This window comes from Petromyzon marinus, chromosome 29 (assembly GCF_048934315.1).
Source record: "Petromyzon marinus isolate PM22_M1 ecotype Great Lakes invasive population chromosome 29, UKy_Petmar_22M1.pri1.0, whole genome shotgun sequence".
NCBI classification, from domain to species: domain Eukaryota; kingdom Metazoa; phylum Chordata; class Hyperoartia; order Petromyzontiformes; family Petromyzontidae; genus Petromyzon; species Petromyzon marinus.
In genome coordinates, this window is record NC_133695.1 from 10,817,143 (window position 1) to 10,833,658 (window position 16,516).

Genomic DNA, 16,516 nt, shown 5'->3' on the forward strand with positions numbered 1-16,516 from the left:
GGTGTGACAGACAAACTCTCTCACAGGACTGTCATCTAACGTGGAGCAAATTCACTGGCCCACTGGTTTGTCTCTCGGGCCACTTGCTCTTTTACTGTGTTTGAGAACGTGGGACATTCTCCAACACTCTGCAGTGGCGTAGCACATTTGTAAAATAACGTAACTCAATTACATTATGTGCTGCATTTCCTAGAAATGAGCGACCTAATAATGCCAAGTGTTTTCCAAGTGATGAATAATAACTACAAATTTAAATAAACATGAAGCAGTGCGTGAATAAAACATCATCATGACAGCACCATTAGTGTCTTCCCAGATTCAAAAAAGAAAAACCTGCGGGCAATAAACTTCCAAGAATAACAACGGTCTGCTAGTTTGAATTATGTTTGCGCGTTTATTAATATACCAAAGTTGTTAAAAATGACGGGGTGATGATGAATAGAATGAAGCTGTGTTCTACTAGGGACACCACTGAGGGAGCGTAGTCACCCATCGACTTGCACACCACGTGACATCACACGTGTTAGTTCCAGAGCCTTAAAAGGCCCATCGCGAGACCTCGTCATGCTCTCTGAAAACGATTTCACGACAAAAATAAATAAACAAGAGCGAGTTGCTTACTCCACGCCGATCTTCCAAATACGCCGTCAGTGCCGAGCTTAAGCAAAGCACGAGTCACAAGTGCACCACCCTCATCAGTGGCACTGCGTTAAAAACAAACACTATACATACAGTGCACTGGCCGCAGTTACAGGCAACGGCAAGGAGCATCAGAGGGGGGATTAATTTGGTGCGCGAGTTGACTTGTAGTTGCAAACTGGACTTTAAACGCGATGCCTGAAAAACAATGGGATATGAAACTGTTATCCATTAGACAACAATATATACGTGTGTGTGTGTATGTTGAACTTATTTCGCACCGTACGTAGCCAACCCTGCTAATCGGAGGTGCGTGCTAATCGTAGCAAAACCTTTAAAAGGAAAACATGGCAACAATTGAATGCCATTTAAACATGTACGTGTATTCATACCATCGTATGTGTGTGTGTGCATATACAAACCAGGGATGTGTACTGATTCACCCATGATGACTTGTTATAGCTCGTTGACTTAGATCAGAGTCACAATTCCATTTGAGAAACTGAGTTCGCTGGTCAAACAATCGTTAAAATATAAATAATTGGCGACGTTTCAGGCAATGACCATGGCCTGAAACGTCACATATATTTTTTCTTCTGAGGCCACAGTGTTGTTCACGTGTGTTGAGTTTGTGTATGTTCATTGTGCTTCTGCACCACTGCCAATGAACGCAGCATCAGAACATTCTTAGTTTTAATTCTGTTCAAGAATCAAAATTTGCAATATATACGTTTTGATTGTCTGGTTTTATTTGTACAGTTTTGGAATAGTGCCATGGACCTAACGTGGACGTTTCAGTGGCCTAGCAAAATTCAGGAAAGGCATTTGTGCCATTGAGCACACATGCAGACGATCAATCAAATCCTAAAAATAGAGGAACTAATATCAAATTGCATTACATTATTCCTGGAGCTTACCGATTATGAAAAAAGCATTCATTCAGTTCAGGGGAACCTTGAAGCAGTCATCATAACTATAACATTTCTATACTCTTTGGTTCTTTTGGTAAAGTCACGTAGGTATAAAAAAAAATAGATCGCGACGTTTCGATCGCAACACAAGCAGTCGTCATCAGGTGAGACAACTACAGCAAGAAAAAAACTCACCTGATGACGATTGCTTGTGTTGCAATCGAAACGTCGTGATCAATTATTTTTCTACCTCCGTGACTTTACCGAAAGAACCAAAGAGTATGGATTCCTACAGTCACGAAAGCTTCAAATCAAGATATAACATTTCTACTTGATTTGTAGAAGTGGTATGTAATCAGTTCTCACGCACACAACTTGATTCCGGCGTCGTAATAACGTGCAAGTGTAAGAATCTATTTTAGTTGATGAATTGATGCATCGTCATGTGCCTGTTTAAGAATAGTTTATGCAACTGGTGACCCAGCCTCCACAATAGAAACATACCCGTAGAGTATAAATGTCCACGTGATAAGCCACGACGTTGTGCTATCATTTGTGGCCAGGTCGTTTCTGCAAAAGAGCTATATATCTGAGAGGGCTTTACCTGGTTTATATTTTTTAACAATCTCAAAGCCAGTGTTTAGGTTGAACTCGCAACCTTCTGATTGCGACTCGAAATCAGAAGGTTGCGAGTTCACATCCTGGTTGCGGGTGGACTCAACCCATCATCCTGTCCGGGTCGATAAAAAAAACGCACCACTTTGTGGGAAATTCAACAGACCCGGTCGTCCGATAGCTAAACCTCACCCGAATCATAGGGAAGTGGAGTATTGATCGCTGGCTCGGGCCTGTAAACAGGAGATGAGCACCAAAGGCAAACAAAGCCGCAATGCCCATTTGAGCAATGAATTCACCTTGACTTCGTGTTTATTTTCTTAAAGCACTGGATTCGAACCCAGGATCCGGACAATTGCGGGCAGACGCAGAGCAAGCCCTCTTTAGCGACGCAACAACAGTCTCATCAGCAAGTCATTTATACTTGCTGTTATTTATACTTGCTGACAGGAGGCATTATGTCTGCTGAGCGTAGAGAGCTCTGTTGACTTGAGACCAGGCTTTCCCATATGGCCTCGAATATATAAAGGATCCTCGTCTTATTCCAGAAAAAATTCAATCAGAAAATGTGTTTACTGTAAATTATTTTACGTTATTGTTGTGGTTGGATAAATTTCGCAGAGAATACCACATTTCCTCTAGACTCTGTGAAGACAATTAACGAGTTAAACTCACTAACGCGACGTGGTGGCCGCTACGCTCAATAATCAGTCATTGCAGGGGTAATTACGGTTGTGTAATCTGTACAGGAGCGGGTATTTTTAGGGTAAACAGTAAACAACGTGTTTCTGTCTGTGTGTGTCTGTGTCTCACAGTGTGTGTATGTGTGAGCGGTAGTGTAGTGGTTAGCGCGCTGCAAACACCAGTGACGATTATCTGAGCCGGTCCTGGGCCTCCCCTAGGTCGACTCAGCCTCAAATTAGTACCCGGTGCGATGTGTAAACATTGCCGCTAGGAAGACAACGGCGGCCAGGCGTGGTGTGGGCCACCCTCCCCCTCGTGTGCCGTGCCTGCTTTTATAGGTGCTCGCTAACAGCACTTGCCCCTACAGTCTGTTAAGGCTATATGGGGATCTTTGTCTCATTGTGTGTGTGTGTAGCTGCGTGTGTCTCTCACTGTGCATGTGTGTGTGAGACTGCACATTCAGTGACTTTAGAGCCACCGTTCCCACTTTACGAATGTACAATGCCACAGAGTGCAATTTGGTTTTGAATAGCCTGACGCCCATGTCATGGACTGTCTCGCAATGATGCTCATTGTAAAAACAAAATGCGGGGCCCTCAGGGCCCCCGTCCCCTCGGAAAAACCTGACAAGCAACCTCTCGCCGATCTGACAAGACAAATATCCCCGTTGATGTAGGGGAGGCCCAGGACCAATTCAGATATTCGTCAACTCGTGTTGACCGTGCGTGAGAATTGAACTCTGGCCGCAGGGAGCCACCACCACTACCACCAGCACATCTGCCACCACCACCACGCGCTGCCAAATTGAGCTATTGTATCTTAATGCTCTCTCGTCAGGTTCTAAATAATGGAATTGATCGTTCAATCGATTGAAGTGTGGCCTCTGGAGTTTTATGGAGGATTTGTTGTGGGTATAACATGCCGAAAGAGATTTGCCTGCTCCTTATTGGACATGCACGTATTATGATTGGATGGCATTCAGTACGTGGGTTGTACAAACACGATACAAATGGTGCATTGCAATTTGACGCAATTCGGTTTTATTCACTCCAGTATAAACGCATGTTGTACCGTTATAAAAGATTATTCTCGGGAGCTTCCATGGTGGTGTAATGGGTCGCACACTGGACTTGCAATTGAGAAGTCACTGCTTCGATTACATCTTACCTAGTGGTGTAAACGGAATACGCCATAGTTTGAAAAATAAGAATAGGTTTTAGATTATATGGCAATAAAATAGGTGTTAAGATATTTCAAACACCAAATAGATACCTTTTGCAAGGAATCAAGTCTGCATAAACCACACGCACTTGTGGTAAAACATGCAAACAAACATGCTCTGATAATATATGCATTGCCTTTGAAACTGAATAGCCTATACCTTTCGTGCAAAAGCTATCTATTTTGTGTTTGAACATCTTAACACCTATTTTATTGCTAGAAAGGGTAACACCTATTCTTATGTTTCATACTTTGCAATGGACAAAAAAATGTCCCATAGATATGCCATAGTTGTTTGATCGGCACGTGGCGTGTAGTTTTGGAAGGTGTAGTGTGGGGTACGCCCATGTCTTTCCAACACGCCAGGTTAATGTGGAAGAGTAGACCAAATACCACTCACTGCAGAGCTCCCTCTAGCGGAGGCCCCTTCCGCCAGCAGGGACGTGAGCAAGCAATTGCAGGACTGCACATTTTTGCTCTCGATTACCACTAACAGTACGATGTAAGAAGTGGACAAAGATTAAAAAATATATATGCCTCCCCGGTTACGAACCATTCATACTTATCGTCTGCTTCACAGAGGACCTTACAGATCCCGCGATGTGATCCTAATAAGAGTAGGAAGCCACGTGTGCCGACCTCAGGTTACACTTTTTGTAAATCACTTCTCAAATTACTTAGTTTGGTATAACCAAATAGTGGCATCGTCCCCTGTATGCATGTGTATTTAACTTATTTCGCACCGTACGTGGCCAACCGTGCTACTGGCAGACTATACTTATCTTTGAAATGCAGTGCCTTCGTGATGGCCTTGGGCTATAAGATAACACAATTACCGAATGTGCTGATTACAGTGCAGGTTTGCCTTCGCTTTACGCGGCAGTAGTAGATGCGTTTCAAGGGAAAGGCGCACAAAGGGAAGCCTCTCGAGACAGCTGCCTACTAAATAGCAGGCACAGAACACACAGTATTATGTTGTCCCACGTCCAACCACGCAGCCGCATATCAGTGAATTCAAACTACATAATACAGAGAATTTTAGGTAGAAATAGGTTAGCCGCATTTATGAAAAATCTCAGAAAACGAACCCAAAAACCTTTATTATGAATAATACTGGTTGCGAAAGCCTACGTGTTAAAACAAACCGAACCCGCATACAATTATGGAGACCTGTAATATATTATAATAAAATAGGCTGTAAGCATGTGCAGTATTTTTTATATCAGGTCAGAGTTTTTTCATAAAAACATGTGCTATAAATCAATTTTTATAACATTCCATAAAACTTTCAACTTCATTGACAGACTGTGAATTGTGAATATCAAAAATAATGGGTGATATTAAAAAAGCAATATTTATGGCAATGAATACTCTGGGGCATTTATTCTAAGTGTTGTGGGCTCAATTAAAATATTACGTCGTTTAAAATGTGAATCTATAGTTGGATGTTTTGAGCTTTTATCGCAATATATACAAGTTATTTGTAGAGAATTTTCACATGAAAATTTAGCATATCGAATCTGAGATTTATTCGAAATTACACCATTTCAACATTCATCATCTGTCAGACATGCGTGAATTATTTCTGATTGTGATCTAGTATCACCGACGTTATGAACATTTATAACCTGAAAATATTTAATCATACCCCACTCCCCACCCCCAACTCCCCGACTCCCTTGACTTCGTACCTATCGCCAAGGCGACTGTGTGGGGTAACATTTATTTTGGCCAAAAAATTGCTTCTTCAAATGTCTGCCCATATGCACTCGATTGCATTTATTCGTAATCTATGAACATACAGCTATAGTCATTAAATAAAATAAAAACTAGATTCAAACGTTGCCAAAGACTTCACTTTACTTCAACTAAAATAACCACATGCAGCTCTTTCATATGCATTGTGACATCAGCATATAAATACCGCTCTCGCCAGGTCGATTTGTCTTTTAAAACTGAACCAAGAGCACCGAGATCTTCAGTTTAATTATCGTGCCCTTATTCTAAATCACGTTATCCAAATGTTGTATCTTGCTTTGCCACAGAAATGGCTGTTTTTACCCGACACAAGTCTCAAAACTCAAAGCAGTAGCACGGTAGCAGTTATTTGCCGATGGCAGGATGCATTTGTGATTGTATTCTTGAAAATACAATAGATGAAAATGAAAATCAATATCTCGTGCTATCAGGAGGACAGCCCCAAGTGTGAGAAATTACCCAGTCTTTATAACTTCTCCCTGCACTTTCCCATTTGAATTATGCATTGTGTGAGTGTGTTGAAGCATCCCGAGAATAAGTGAACTGCAGTCTAGTTTTTCTAGAAAAATAAAAAAATTAATCTATTTAAGTGTTACATCTGAATGTGTGAAATTGTATGAATACATTTGGCACTGAATATGGTTATTTTAAAACGGGGAGGGGGGAGAAGGGGGAACATTACCTACGGTCATAATTCTCTGAACAGAAACAAAGTAAATTTCAAAAGCCAAGCTACCGTTTTTATCTGAGATTCAGTGGTTGCTGCCATTACGCAGATAAGCACACAGCCGCAGCGGGAACCTCCCTCAGAAGCATTCGCGACACAATTACCTATATTCGCAACCGCCCAATATCGAGCGTGTGCCGCTTTACGTGGGGTTCATAAAATTCCAACGCATGTACACGCGGGGTGTTTATATTATGCGTGGTGCATTTAAGAGGCCCGTGGTTCGTGAGCGATTTGTGGACGTTTGCTAACTGACCTCTGTAATATCCGCAGTAGGAAGTGAAATTCCATGGCTTTTCATTAGGAGTCTGAGAAAAAAATTCCACCGGCCTTTGTCACCAGGGCTGCCTAACAAAAGATATGTTTATATTATGCGTGGTGCATTTAAGAGGCCGGTATATCGTGAGCGGTTTGTGGTGTTTGTTAACTGACCTCTGTCATATCCGCAGTAGGAAGTTAAATTCCATGGCTTTTCATGAGGAGTCGAAGAATAACTTCCACCAGCCTTTGTCATCAGTGCTGCCTAACAGCAGCAATGTTTATGAAAGTGATGCGCCAAACATCAGTGATGGCAGAGGGCCTTCCTTAGAGGTTTGGCGGTTTATTCTGTTAGTGCTTGCACAACCAATGCCATTTAAAGAGACCCAGCTCTGCTGTTATTATATGGCTCTATACTCATCTGGAATATGGAATTGTCACTAAAATGACCTACTTCCTGTGACATTACTGCCAAAAGTAGGTCATTGAGAGCCAGTTGTTATCCGGTGTAATGGATACATATATGAAATTAGCCGTAAATAAATACATCGAGAAATAATACGATGGCATTGCGAAAAGACATGGAGGATTATTGAATGGTTTCGCAATGGTTAGTCTTGCAAAATAAATACCACAATTTCAAATGTTTTGTTCTCATGTTTGTGAAAAATACAAGTGTGTGAAAGCAAATTCCTTTTTTATTTCGCAACCACAAGAAGACAAATGAAGCCATGTGTGTTAATCATCAAAGCCGAAGCACCAAACAGTATTGACTTCGAGGTGGACATCACCAACATACTTTGGAAGACCGCATCAATTCTCCCTGAATCAAATGCTTTTGAATAATCTACAACAGCCAGGGCAGTGACATTTGATATTCATGTGGCATTTTGAGAATCTCGTTGATTCTCAAAACGGTAGAGAAACCTTTCTTTCCCCACTCTGTTTCTTTGGCCTCTTTATTCTTAATTATTAAGTCCTTCGTGATCTTAATAAACAATTTGTATACACGTGTAAAGCCGCAAACAAAGGAGCACTTCCCTGACATGGTACGCGTGCAAACGGACAGTTAGAAAGTGTGTCAAGGTCTCTGATTGGTGCAGGGAGGCCTCAAAGTGGATTGGCTAAGGACAGAGACTTGAAATCATTGGTGGAGAGAAATTCAAACGTAAAAGGCGGGAAACGAGAGTGGACTGTCAGTGGGAGGGAACGGTTGACAACCGTTAGAGGAGGACGTGGATTGGCTGAGGGAAATGGGGTGAGTGAACCTTCCAGAAAGGGAGCTCGAGGGATATAAAAGGGGATACGCACAAGGGGAAGAGAGGGTTGGAGAGTAGACAAAGTTGGAACCTGAAGAACTGAAGTCGAGGGCCTAGGAATCGCTGTTCGTGTCCACAATAACGGCTCTTAGTAAAGCAAGGATGTGTGTCGGCATCGTTACACAAGCGATGGGAGGATATTAGGTCCATGACAATGTTATTTCAATACAGCACAAAGGCCTTAAAAAAGTACTGTGTATATATAAATTACCAAAATCAGTTGCGCCGATGGAACAGCGCGAAGGAAATAAACACAATACGTATCGGAAAAGAGTCTGCCAAGGGAACGTGATCTCGCCAAGGCTAATTAACAGAAGTATGAGAATATATTGTCTATAAAGAATGAGGTTGAAGAATTAAAGGCATGAGGATATATGGAGATGGTATTGATCGTCAGAGAATTGCTGATAACGTCAAAAGTATAACCCAATGGAAATATGTTAAAAATATATATATTTTTAAATTATACAAAATGTAATGAGTAAAGAGTCCGCTTGGCAGTCGTAAGCCTCGTTAATGTTGTTTATTTACCGATGGGCCTGGAAAAGTCGATTCGCACAGCTATATTATTGACAATAAACCACCCGAGGCTTTGCGTGTCCTGCGCTTATAATAGAACGTGTTTGATGATGCAGCTCTCCAGAAGTATTGTCGTCAAGATAAATTTAAGTTAATTGCGGAGGGTCGAAACGAGCTTTGCGGACAAATTAACCCGGTTTGACTTTCGGGGCAGGGGGGGACGACGAGCGGCGTGGGCCGATCGATCGCCGCTACGCGTACGACGTGCACCTCGAGGTGCGTGCACAAGTCGCGGCCCTGTTTCACGGTGCGTTTACTGGCGCCTCTCTTTCTACGGTCCCCATCGTCGTGCACTTGACAAAAAAAATGCAGCAAAAAGATTCAAAGAAATAGTGCAACGTGGAGGGATGCACGCTCGAAACGCATAGAGATGTATATATGTGTGTGTGTTGGACTTCTTTTGCACCGTACATAGCCAGTTGGATACATGCTGTATCCTTTAATTGGGGTGCACGGATCAGGGAATAATTACTGATTGCGGTGTAGACTGCAGAGGGAAGTTAAGTGGACTTGCGTTGGGTTCCGTGTGTTTGGTTATTTATAAATGAGAGGTGAAGGATACATTTATAAGCAACAAAATGTGACATTGTTTCCGAAGTTACGACAGTTAAAAAATCTTACCAATATCACGTACTTTGGAAAGATGCAAGATTATACGTATAGTTTTAGTGATCTGTGCCTACCTTATTACAGACCAATCCAGACCTTATTGTGCACCCCATGCCCTTATACATCTCCACGTTCATCCTACAAGTCCCATCACAAATAGACAAAAAAATGCCCGTATTTAAACGGCTGTACGCCGTATGGACCTGAACACTCAGTTCCCCTGTACAGTCCAAGTACACGGGTAAACCTTATGGGTTGACAAGGTATGCTAACGTCTGAAAACTGTATGCTGTGTGTAATGCTGGGTAGGCTACGTGGATTTTCATGCGATTTTAAACATTTCGTTTTTCATGGAAGGCAATTTACACCAAATGCGGCTTTTTTTTTAAAAAATAATTAAATAATTCCGGCACGCCTTTCCATTTAATTTCATTTTTATTAACCCGTCATATGACAGGGAATTAAACGAGTATACTATTGTTTACAAAAATGCACTCTATGCACTTGAATCATAGCTATTTTTCGAGTGCATTGTGATTGTGACTTGTCTTTTTTCGTTGTGCTATGATTTATTTGCTACATTGTTCCATTCGAGGATATGCGAAACTAATGTTGTGTCATGTTCTTCTGTATTTTTTCCAACACCGCCCGTTGTCTTGCCCACACCAAGACGTCTGTTAACACACACACACATTACATGCGTGTACTTGCACGAACGCTCGCACATATGGCAATACTTAACCACACATTGACACAAATCTGTGTAAACGCGCTTACACACACACACCAACTCGCGTACACATGAATTATCTCGCACACACATGAACTCACACTCACACATGAACGCACGGACTCACACGCGAACAATCACGTACTCATGCATGATCACTCACATGCAAAGATTCACATACATATATACACACATGAACATGAACACTCACACGCACTCCCTCACACGGGAACACTACATACATACTCACACGCGAACATTCACACACACGGACACTCACACGCACACTCCCTCACACACTCACATACACATACCTCACACACGAACACTCACATACATGCACACTCCCTCACACACTCGCATACACATACCTCACACACGAACACTCACATACATGCACACTCCCTCACACACTCACATACACATACCTCACACACGAACACTCACATACATGCACACTCCCTCACACACTCACATACACATACCTCACACACGAACACTCACATACATGCACACTCCCTCACACACTCACATACACATACCTCACACACGAACACTCACATACATACACACTCCCTCACACACTCACATACACATACCTCACACACGAACACTCACATACATGCACACTCCCTCACACACTCACATACACATACCTCACACACGAACACTCACATACATGCACACTCCCTCACACACTCACATACACACTCACACACGAACACTCACATACATGCACACTCCCTCACACACTCACATACACACTCACACACGAACACTCACATACATGCACACTCCCTCACACTCACACAGAGGACGCTCACCGCCGTGGCCAGGGCCTGCTGGTGCACTGCCAGGCCGGCGTGTCGCGCTCGGCCACCATCGTCATCGCGTACCTCATGAAGCACACGCGCATGACCATGACGGACGCCTACAAGTTCGTCAAGGGGAAGCGGCCCATCATCTCGCCCAACCTCAACTTCATGGGGCAGCTGCTGGAGTTCGAGGAGGACCTCAACAGCGGCGTGACCCCACGCATCCTCAAGCCCAAGCTCCCGGGCCTGGAGACCGTTGTCTGAGGCAGGTCCCGCCGAAGCTGCAATGGCCGACGTTTCGCCACCCGTTGCCGCCACGCGGGCGATGTCATCGAGGGGAGGAATGACCTTGAGTGTAGCTTGGCTGCACCAGCACTCTCCGGCTGAGTCTACGGGACCTGCACAGTGGCCAGCTACGTCTGAAGTCGTCGCTTTGTGCTATTTGAGAAATCATCGTCGTTAACTTCAATGTTATCCCGGGCCCGTTCATTCACTGTCACACGAAGCGATATCCAGTTGTGTCTTCTACACGTCTTCAAACCAAAGCCACTCAGTTTAAAGACAATACTACGGTCTTGAAACCATCTTCAGTGTGACATTTAGAAAATTTATATTTTTAAGTGTCGCGATTCTCTTATGACGAACGTCAACGTAATCAACACAGCTTTATTGACATTTACTATGAAATAGGAACTTCGGCAACATTTTACTGGCTTTTCCGCAAAGCCTGGATTGTCAGCTTTTTTTTTCAGACGTCCGTCGTGTGCCATTCAAGATTACCGTCGATTCACACGCATCACGTTGTCAATTGTTTGAATTGTGGCTTTTTTTTTGGTAGGTCTCTGTCAACTGCTCCAACAAGAGGGCACTTGAACTGGCGCATGAAGCTTCACTCACCAACCGAGGAAGCAAATTACGTTAAAAGCCCTCTTTAAAGTAAAAATAAAACGATTGTAACCAACGTTACATTCGACAATTTCTCATTGCACAACAATGTTAATCAACTTTACAATTCAATTAATTCAATTTTTTTTATATATATTAACACGTGTATCTACTAAATATGGTCCGAGCTGAGCAACCTCCAACAATAAATACGCAACAGCGCAAACACAGAAATGGCTTCCCAGTGACGACAGCAAAGGAAAAAAAAACCCGAAGTGGACTAGCATATATGGAATTACACTTAAATATTAAAGGCCATGCGATGGCGAGGTATTAAACTAGGTCATGTCGACCACCTGTAGAATCGCAAACGCTGCGGGTTTTTACTGCTCCACGCTGCAAGTCGGGTCACTTTTTGGCATCCTCCTAATGGAATAAAAAATTGCCTGCAAGCCCGACTCACAAGTTACACGAAAATCCCTTCCCCCCCCCGCCCCGTCCGCTCCCCACGGCGGAGGCTTCGTGAGCGGAGCGGCATTTTACTCAACCTTAGGAGAGTTTCTGGCAAAGTTATGGAAGACAGATGTGGAACGTCGCCGATCGTTACGGCGGCTCGAGAAATGTTGATGGCACTATTCATTAACCCGTGCCGCGTCGGCATCTTATGTCTCTTGTGTCTGTTACGTGATTCACGTCCGTTATGCCACTGTTATGTTACGTCTGTTATGCCACTTTTGTCTCAGGCCCAAGTTGTGTGGCCACATCCCGAACATAATTAATCATCATATTGGGTGATGCTGACTTAGTTTATGTTGCACTATTACACGATTGGTATATGATATTATTATTGTTTAAGTCGCATAATAACAGAAAACGTACCGAGGGTATGTGAAGGTGTTTTTTGTTCATTAGCAAACTCCGGCATGAGTTGAAACTACAGTAAGAGAGAGCTGTTATTGTGAAGCGTACAGTTGCATTCAAAATGCGATGCAAAAAAACAGGCAACGAAGGTCAGAGAGATATTTTTTGTTGTTGTAATTTTGCACAAAACGTGTCCAAGGAAGTTCGTGAAGTCGCGTGTCGCGTGACGTTAAAGAACGCGGCCACTTCGATGTACCTTGCACAGGGTTTCGCGTGTAGCCGGGAAAGAGTTTGTCCTTCCTTCATCACTTATTTCGGCATCGGTCAATTCACATTTAAAATTGCCTCGTTTCGCGATGGGTAAATTGATGGCGTCGTGGAAGTGGCCAAAAAGGAAGTCAAGCGGGGGATTTTGTTTGCGTTGGGGCTGATTGCCAGAATCTCATCCACACAGCCGCCATCACCGCCAATGAACGGCATTGAGCATAAACAGATGCACACTTTGGCCACGGTATTGCCAATACTGCCTGCGGTGGCGTCGCGGTAAGCGCGCTGCACTACGAACCCAGTGACCCGAGTTCGATTTCCACTCACGGCCAACACCGGTGACGATTAATTATCTGAATCGATCCCGGGCTTCCGCTAGGTTGACTCAGCCTCAAATGAATTCCTAGTGTGATGTGTAAACATCGCCACTTGGAACAAAAGCTGAAGGCAAAGCTGGAGCTGGCCCCCCACCTGCTCGTGTGCAGTGCCAGCCGTAGTAAGTGCTCGCTAAACAGCACTTGCCCCGACAGCCTGTTAAGGCATGAGATGAGATGTCCGACATTTCTCACCACGTGCTGGAAGCTTCTTCAGGAGCTGAATACGAAGCTGCCCAGCGCGTGGAGCGAAACGCCGGACATCATTCTCCGAACGACACTCGGTAGCTTACCTGAAGAATACATCGGCAAGCGATGCTTTAGTTCATGTTTCTTCTCCAAGAGTCATTTATTCTTCCAAGCCACAGCAGCCAAGTAAGCCTTGATGAGTATCTGAAGTGTCACGTCTCGACAGATTGTAAGCAGGTCCAGACCACTGCCTTCGCAAAACAGTCAGCAGTGACATTGCGCACTTTTATTGCGATATTCAAATTAAATATTAATATTTTTATTTAAAGCATTGCTTGTGGGGAAAAAAAAACTGACGAAATAATTTGTATTTAACTTTTCAACGATTCATGTACACCATCCCTACTTCTACATGCCTGGAAAGGTGTGCTGTTCTAACTCATAACCTCTTTTGCACTACGCAACCGAACCATACGGGCGCCGTGCCAAGCCAACCCATTGCAGCTCAGGCAGAACGAAGTTATTTTTTCCACTGCATCCGAGCCATGCCACTGATCGTACGCACAATAAACGAGTCAAGTCAGGTAAATTACGTGCTAATTTCTTGTATCCTCACTGTGTACTTAACTCTGCCCCTGGCTCTACTTGGCCCCAAGCCAGATTCAGACATCTTGTGAGCCCAGCGAGATGTTAATTACCTCACCTGGTATGCAGGAGGCCATGGGTTCGATCCCGACCCTGAAGCCTGTATATTTGGAGTTTGCATGTTTCCCCCCTTGGTAGCGTGATTTTTTTCTCCGGGTCCTCCCATTTTTCCCTCCAGATTTAGAAACATGCCTGTAGAATATTTGACTGCTCTAAATTTACACACCATAAGCCACTTCGCTTCTGGAAAAGAGCTTCATAGCTCAGTGGGCCTTACCTGATAAATAAAAAAGTGTAATTTAAAAAATGGTTGAGTATCATGGTCTGATTCCAGCTCGGCATAGCAAATAGCTAAATGGAAAACAACCCATAGAGTGAGGATTCCATGTTGGCTTGGCTCAGATGTGCCAGTGGAAAAGGGGAACTGGAGCTCACGTGGCAGGGAAAGGAGGGCATGTGAAGGTACCACGTAGTTCATGGAGATTATACATGTTTAACCACGATGTTGATGGCCCTGGGCACTTGAAATATTTTGTTTTGTAGAAATGTGAATTTAAATCTCACGTCTGGACATGCTTGCAGGAGTGAACACGAGACTTTACAGGGACGAGCAGAGGCTGTTTATATTTGGTAAGTGGACTAAGTGTTGGCAAAAGCCGATAAATCAGGTATCCGAGCAGCGTGACTGAAACAGCTGCTGTTAGTAGACCTGAACGCATGCTAAGTGGGAATGCGTCAAATACTGTCTGGCGTACGAGCCGATACCTGAGTGAAACACAAAAGCACGTGAGCGAAGTTAAGAATGTCTACGATGATATTGCTGCTCAAAGAGTGATTTTGGTTGTCGTGAAGCCGCCCTACCCCTACTTTCCCTACATTATTCTACTGCTGCACGCACACTCCCTCCCTTTCCACAGCCCTCACCACAACCCAAACCAGCCAAAGCCAACGGTCTGTGGCCGATGGTAGTGGAAGAGGTGGAGCCGATAGATGAATGAGCAGTGCCTGTAGAGGAAGGGGCGGGACCTATAGAGGAAGAGGCCGGGCTTACGGAAGTTGAACTTGCCTGTTGATTTCAGGTAAAATCATCGAATGCAGGTAGCAACGCATACCTTTAGTGCTGCAGATGTGGCCAAAGGCCAACTCGTTTAAGTTATTATTAGTGCCAAATTGTTAGAAATAAAGTAGACGTGGATAGCATGACTTTTTTTAAGACAAAAACAATGTCCAATTAAAAAAACATTTCAATATTTTAAAATGCGTGTTTACTCCCAATGTTTTCCCCCCGAATTATATTCCAATGGCGCTATTAGCATCGTGTCACAAGACGAAGACTTTTCCATTTGTAACTCTGCAGCTGTAGCAGTGCAGCAATAACTTGTGTATCGGAGAATTTGGAAAGCCGGCGTTTGCAGCATGTTACTGCGGAGATATGTGTGCGGTTATTAAAAAGAAATAACGTAAACTCAATGCCGTTCACTTGTCCCATACACTGGGGTACAGGCAATAAACTGATGCGAGTTGGCAGGATCATATTCCAGTGAATGCCCAAAAGCAATAGTAATTCACCCACTTACTTCCCTCCCACCTTGCTACCATGACTCACTCTTTTTTCTGTCAATTCTAAAGCATAACAATCTCTATTTCAATAAAGAGCGATCGTAACAGGCGAAGTTGAGTGTAAGTATTCAATTGGGGTTATTGCATGTGATGTGCCAGCCGAACTGTGGTGGAATTGTACAATTCTCACTGTATTATGCACGACCTTGATGGTGGAACTCAGAACAATTACATGTTAGCGATAATGTGTGACCATCACAGAACGTTCATCTGCATTGTGAAGGGAAAACATTTAAGCCACTTTTTGACCTGAGAGTTATTTTCCTGCGGTGACATGGGTGCAAGAAATGAAACATGGTTGCCACCTATTCTAGCCAAACAGAAACAAGGCTTTTGTGTTAATTGTATACTTTGGCTTTCACATAGGAACGTGGATTTATCTTGCGTTTAATTGGCTTTGTCTAGTGGTGGATGGTTTTAGTAAAAAAAAAGCATACCTACACGATCTAACCCAGTAGAAACTTAATTACAAATTAACGCTATTTTTTTTTGCTTTATTCATGTCCACATGGTGCAAAAATAAGTAAAGTGCAATAACACTTCTAAACAAATTTTGATATATTTAATGTGTTCAACATTTTGACTTCATAAGCCTAATAAACTTAAATCAAGAATGTTCTTTTTTCACACTTATATCAGATAAAGACTGAAGGTATTTTTAAAAGTCTATTCACACCATGCTTAAGAGTAGACGGATAATGGAAATAAAATAATAAAAATAAAACATAATAAAATTCTGTGAGAATTTTATTATGTTTTATTTTATTAATTATTTTCCCCATTCTACGTGACTTTACCGAAAGAACCAAG

General features: G+C 43.1%; 1 protein-coding gene across 1 annotated transcript in view; it reads left to right on the forward strand.

Moving 5' to 3' along the window:
- Positions 1-15,759, forward strand: part of LOC116947174 (uncharacterized) — a 78,066-nt gene extending 62,307 nt beyond the window's left edge. Inside the window, exon 4 of the mRNA XM_032962628.2 lies at positions 10,864-15,759. Within this exon, the coding sequence (XP_032818519.2) occupies positions 10,864-11,129 (266 nt within the window). The 3' untranslated portion in view covers positions 11,130-15,759. The remainder of the gene's footprint in view (positions 1-10,863) is intronic.
- Positions 15,760-16,516: the final 757 nt, after the last annotated feature.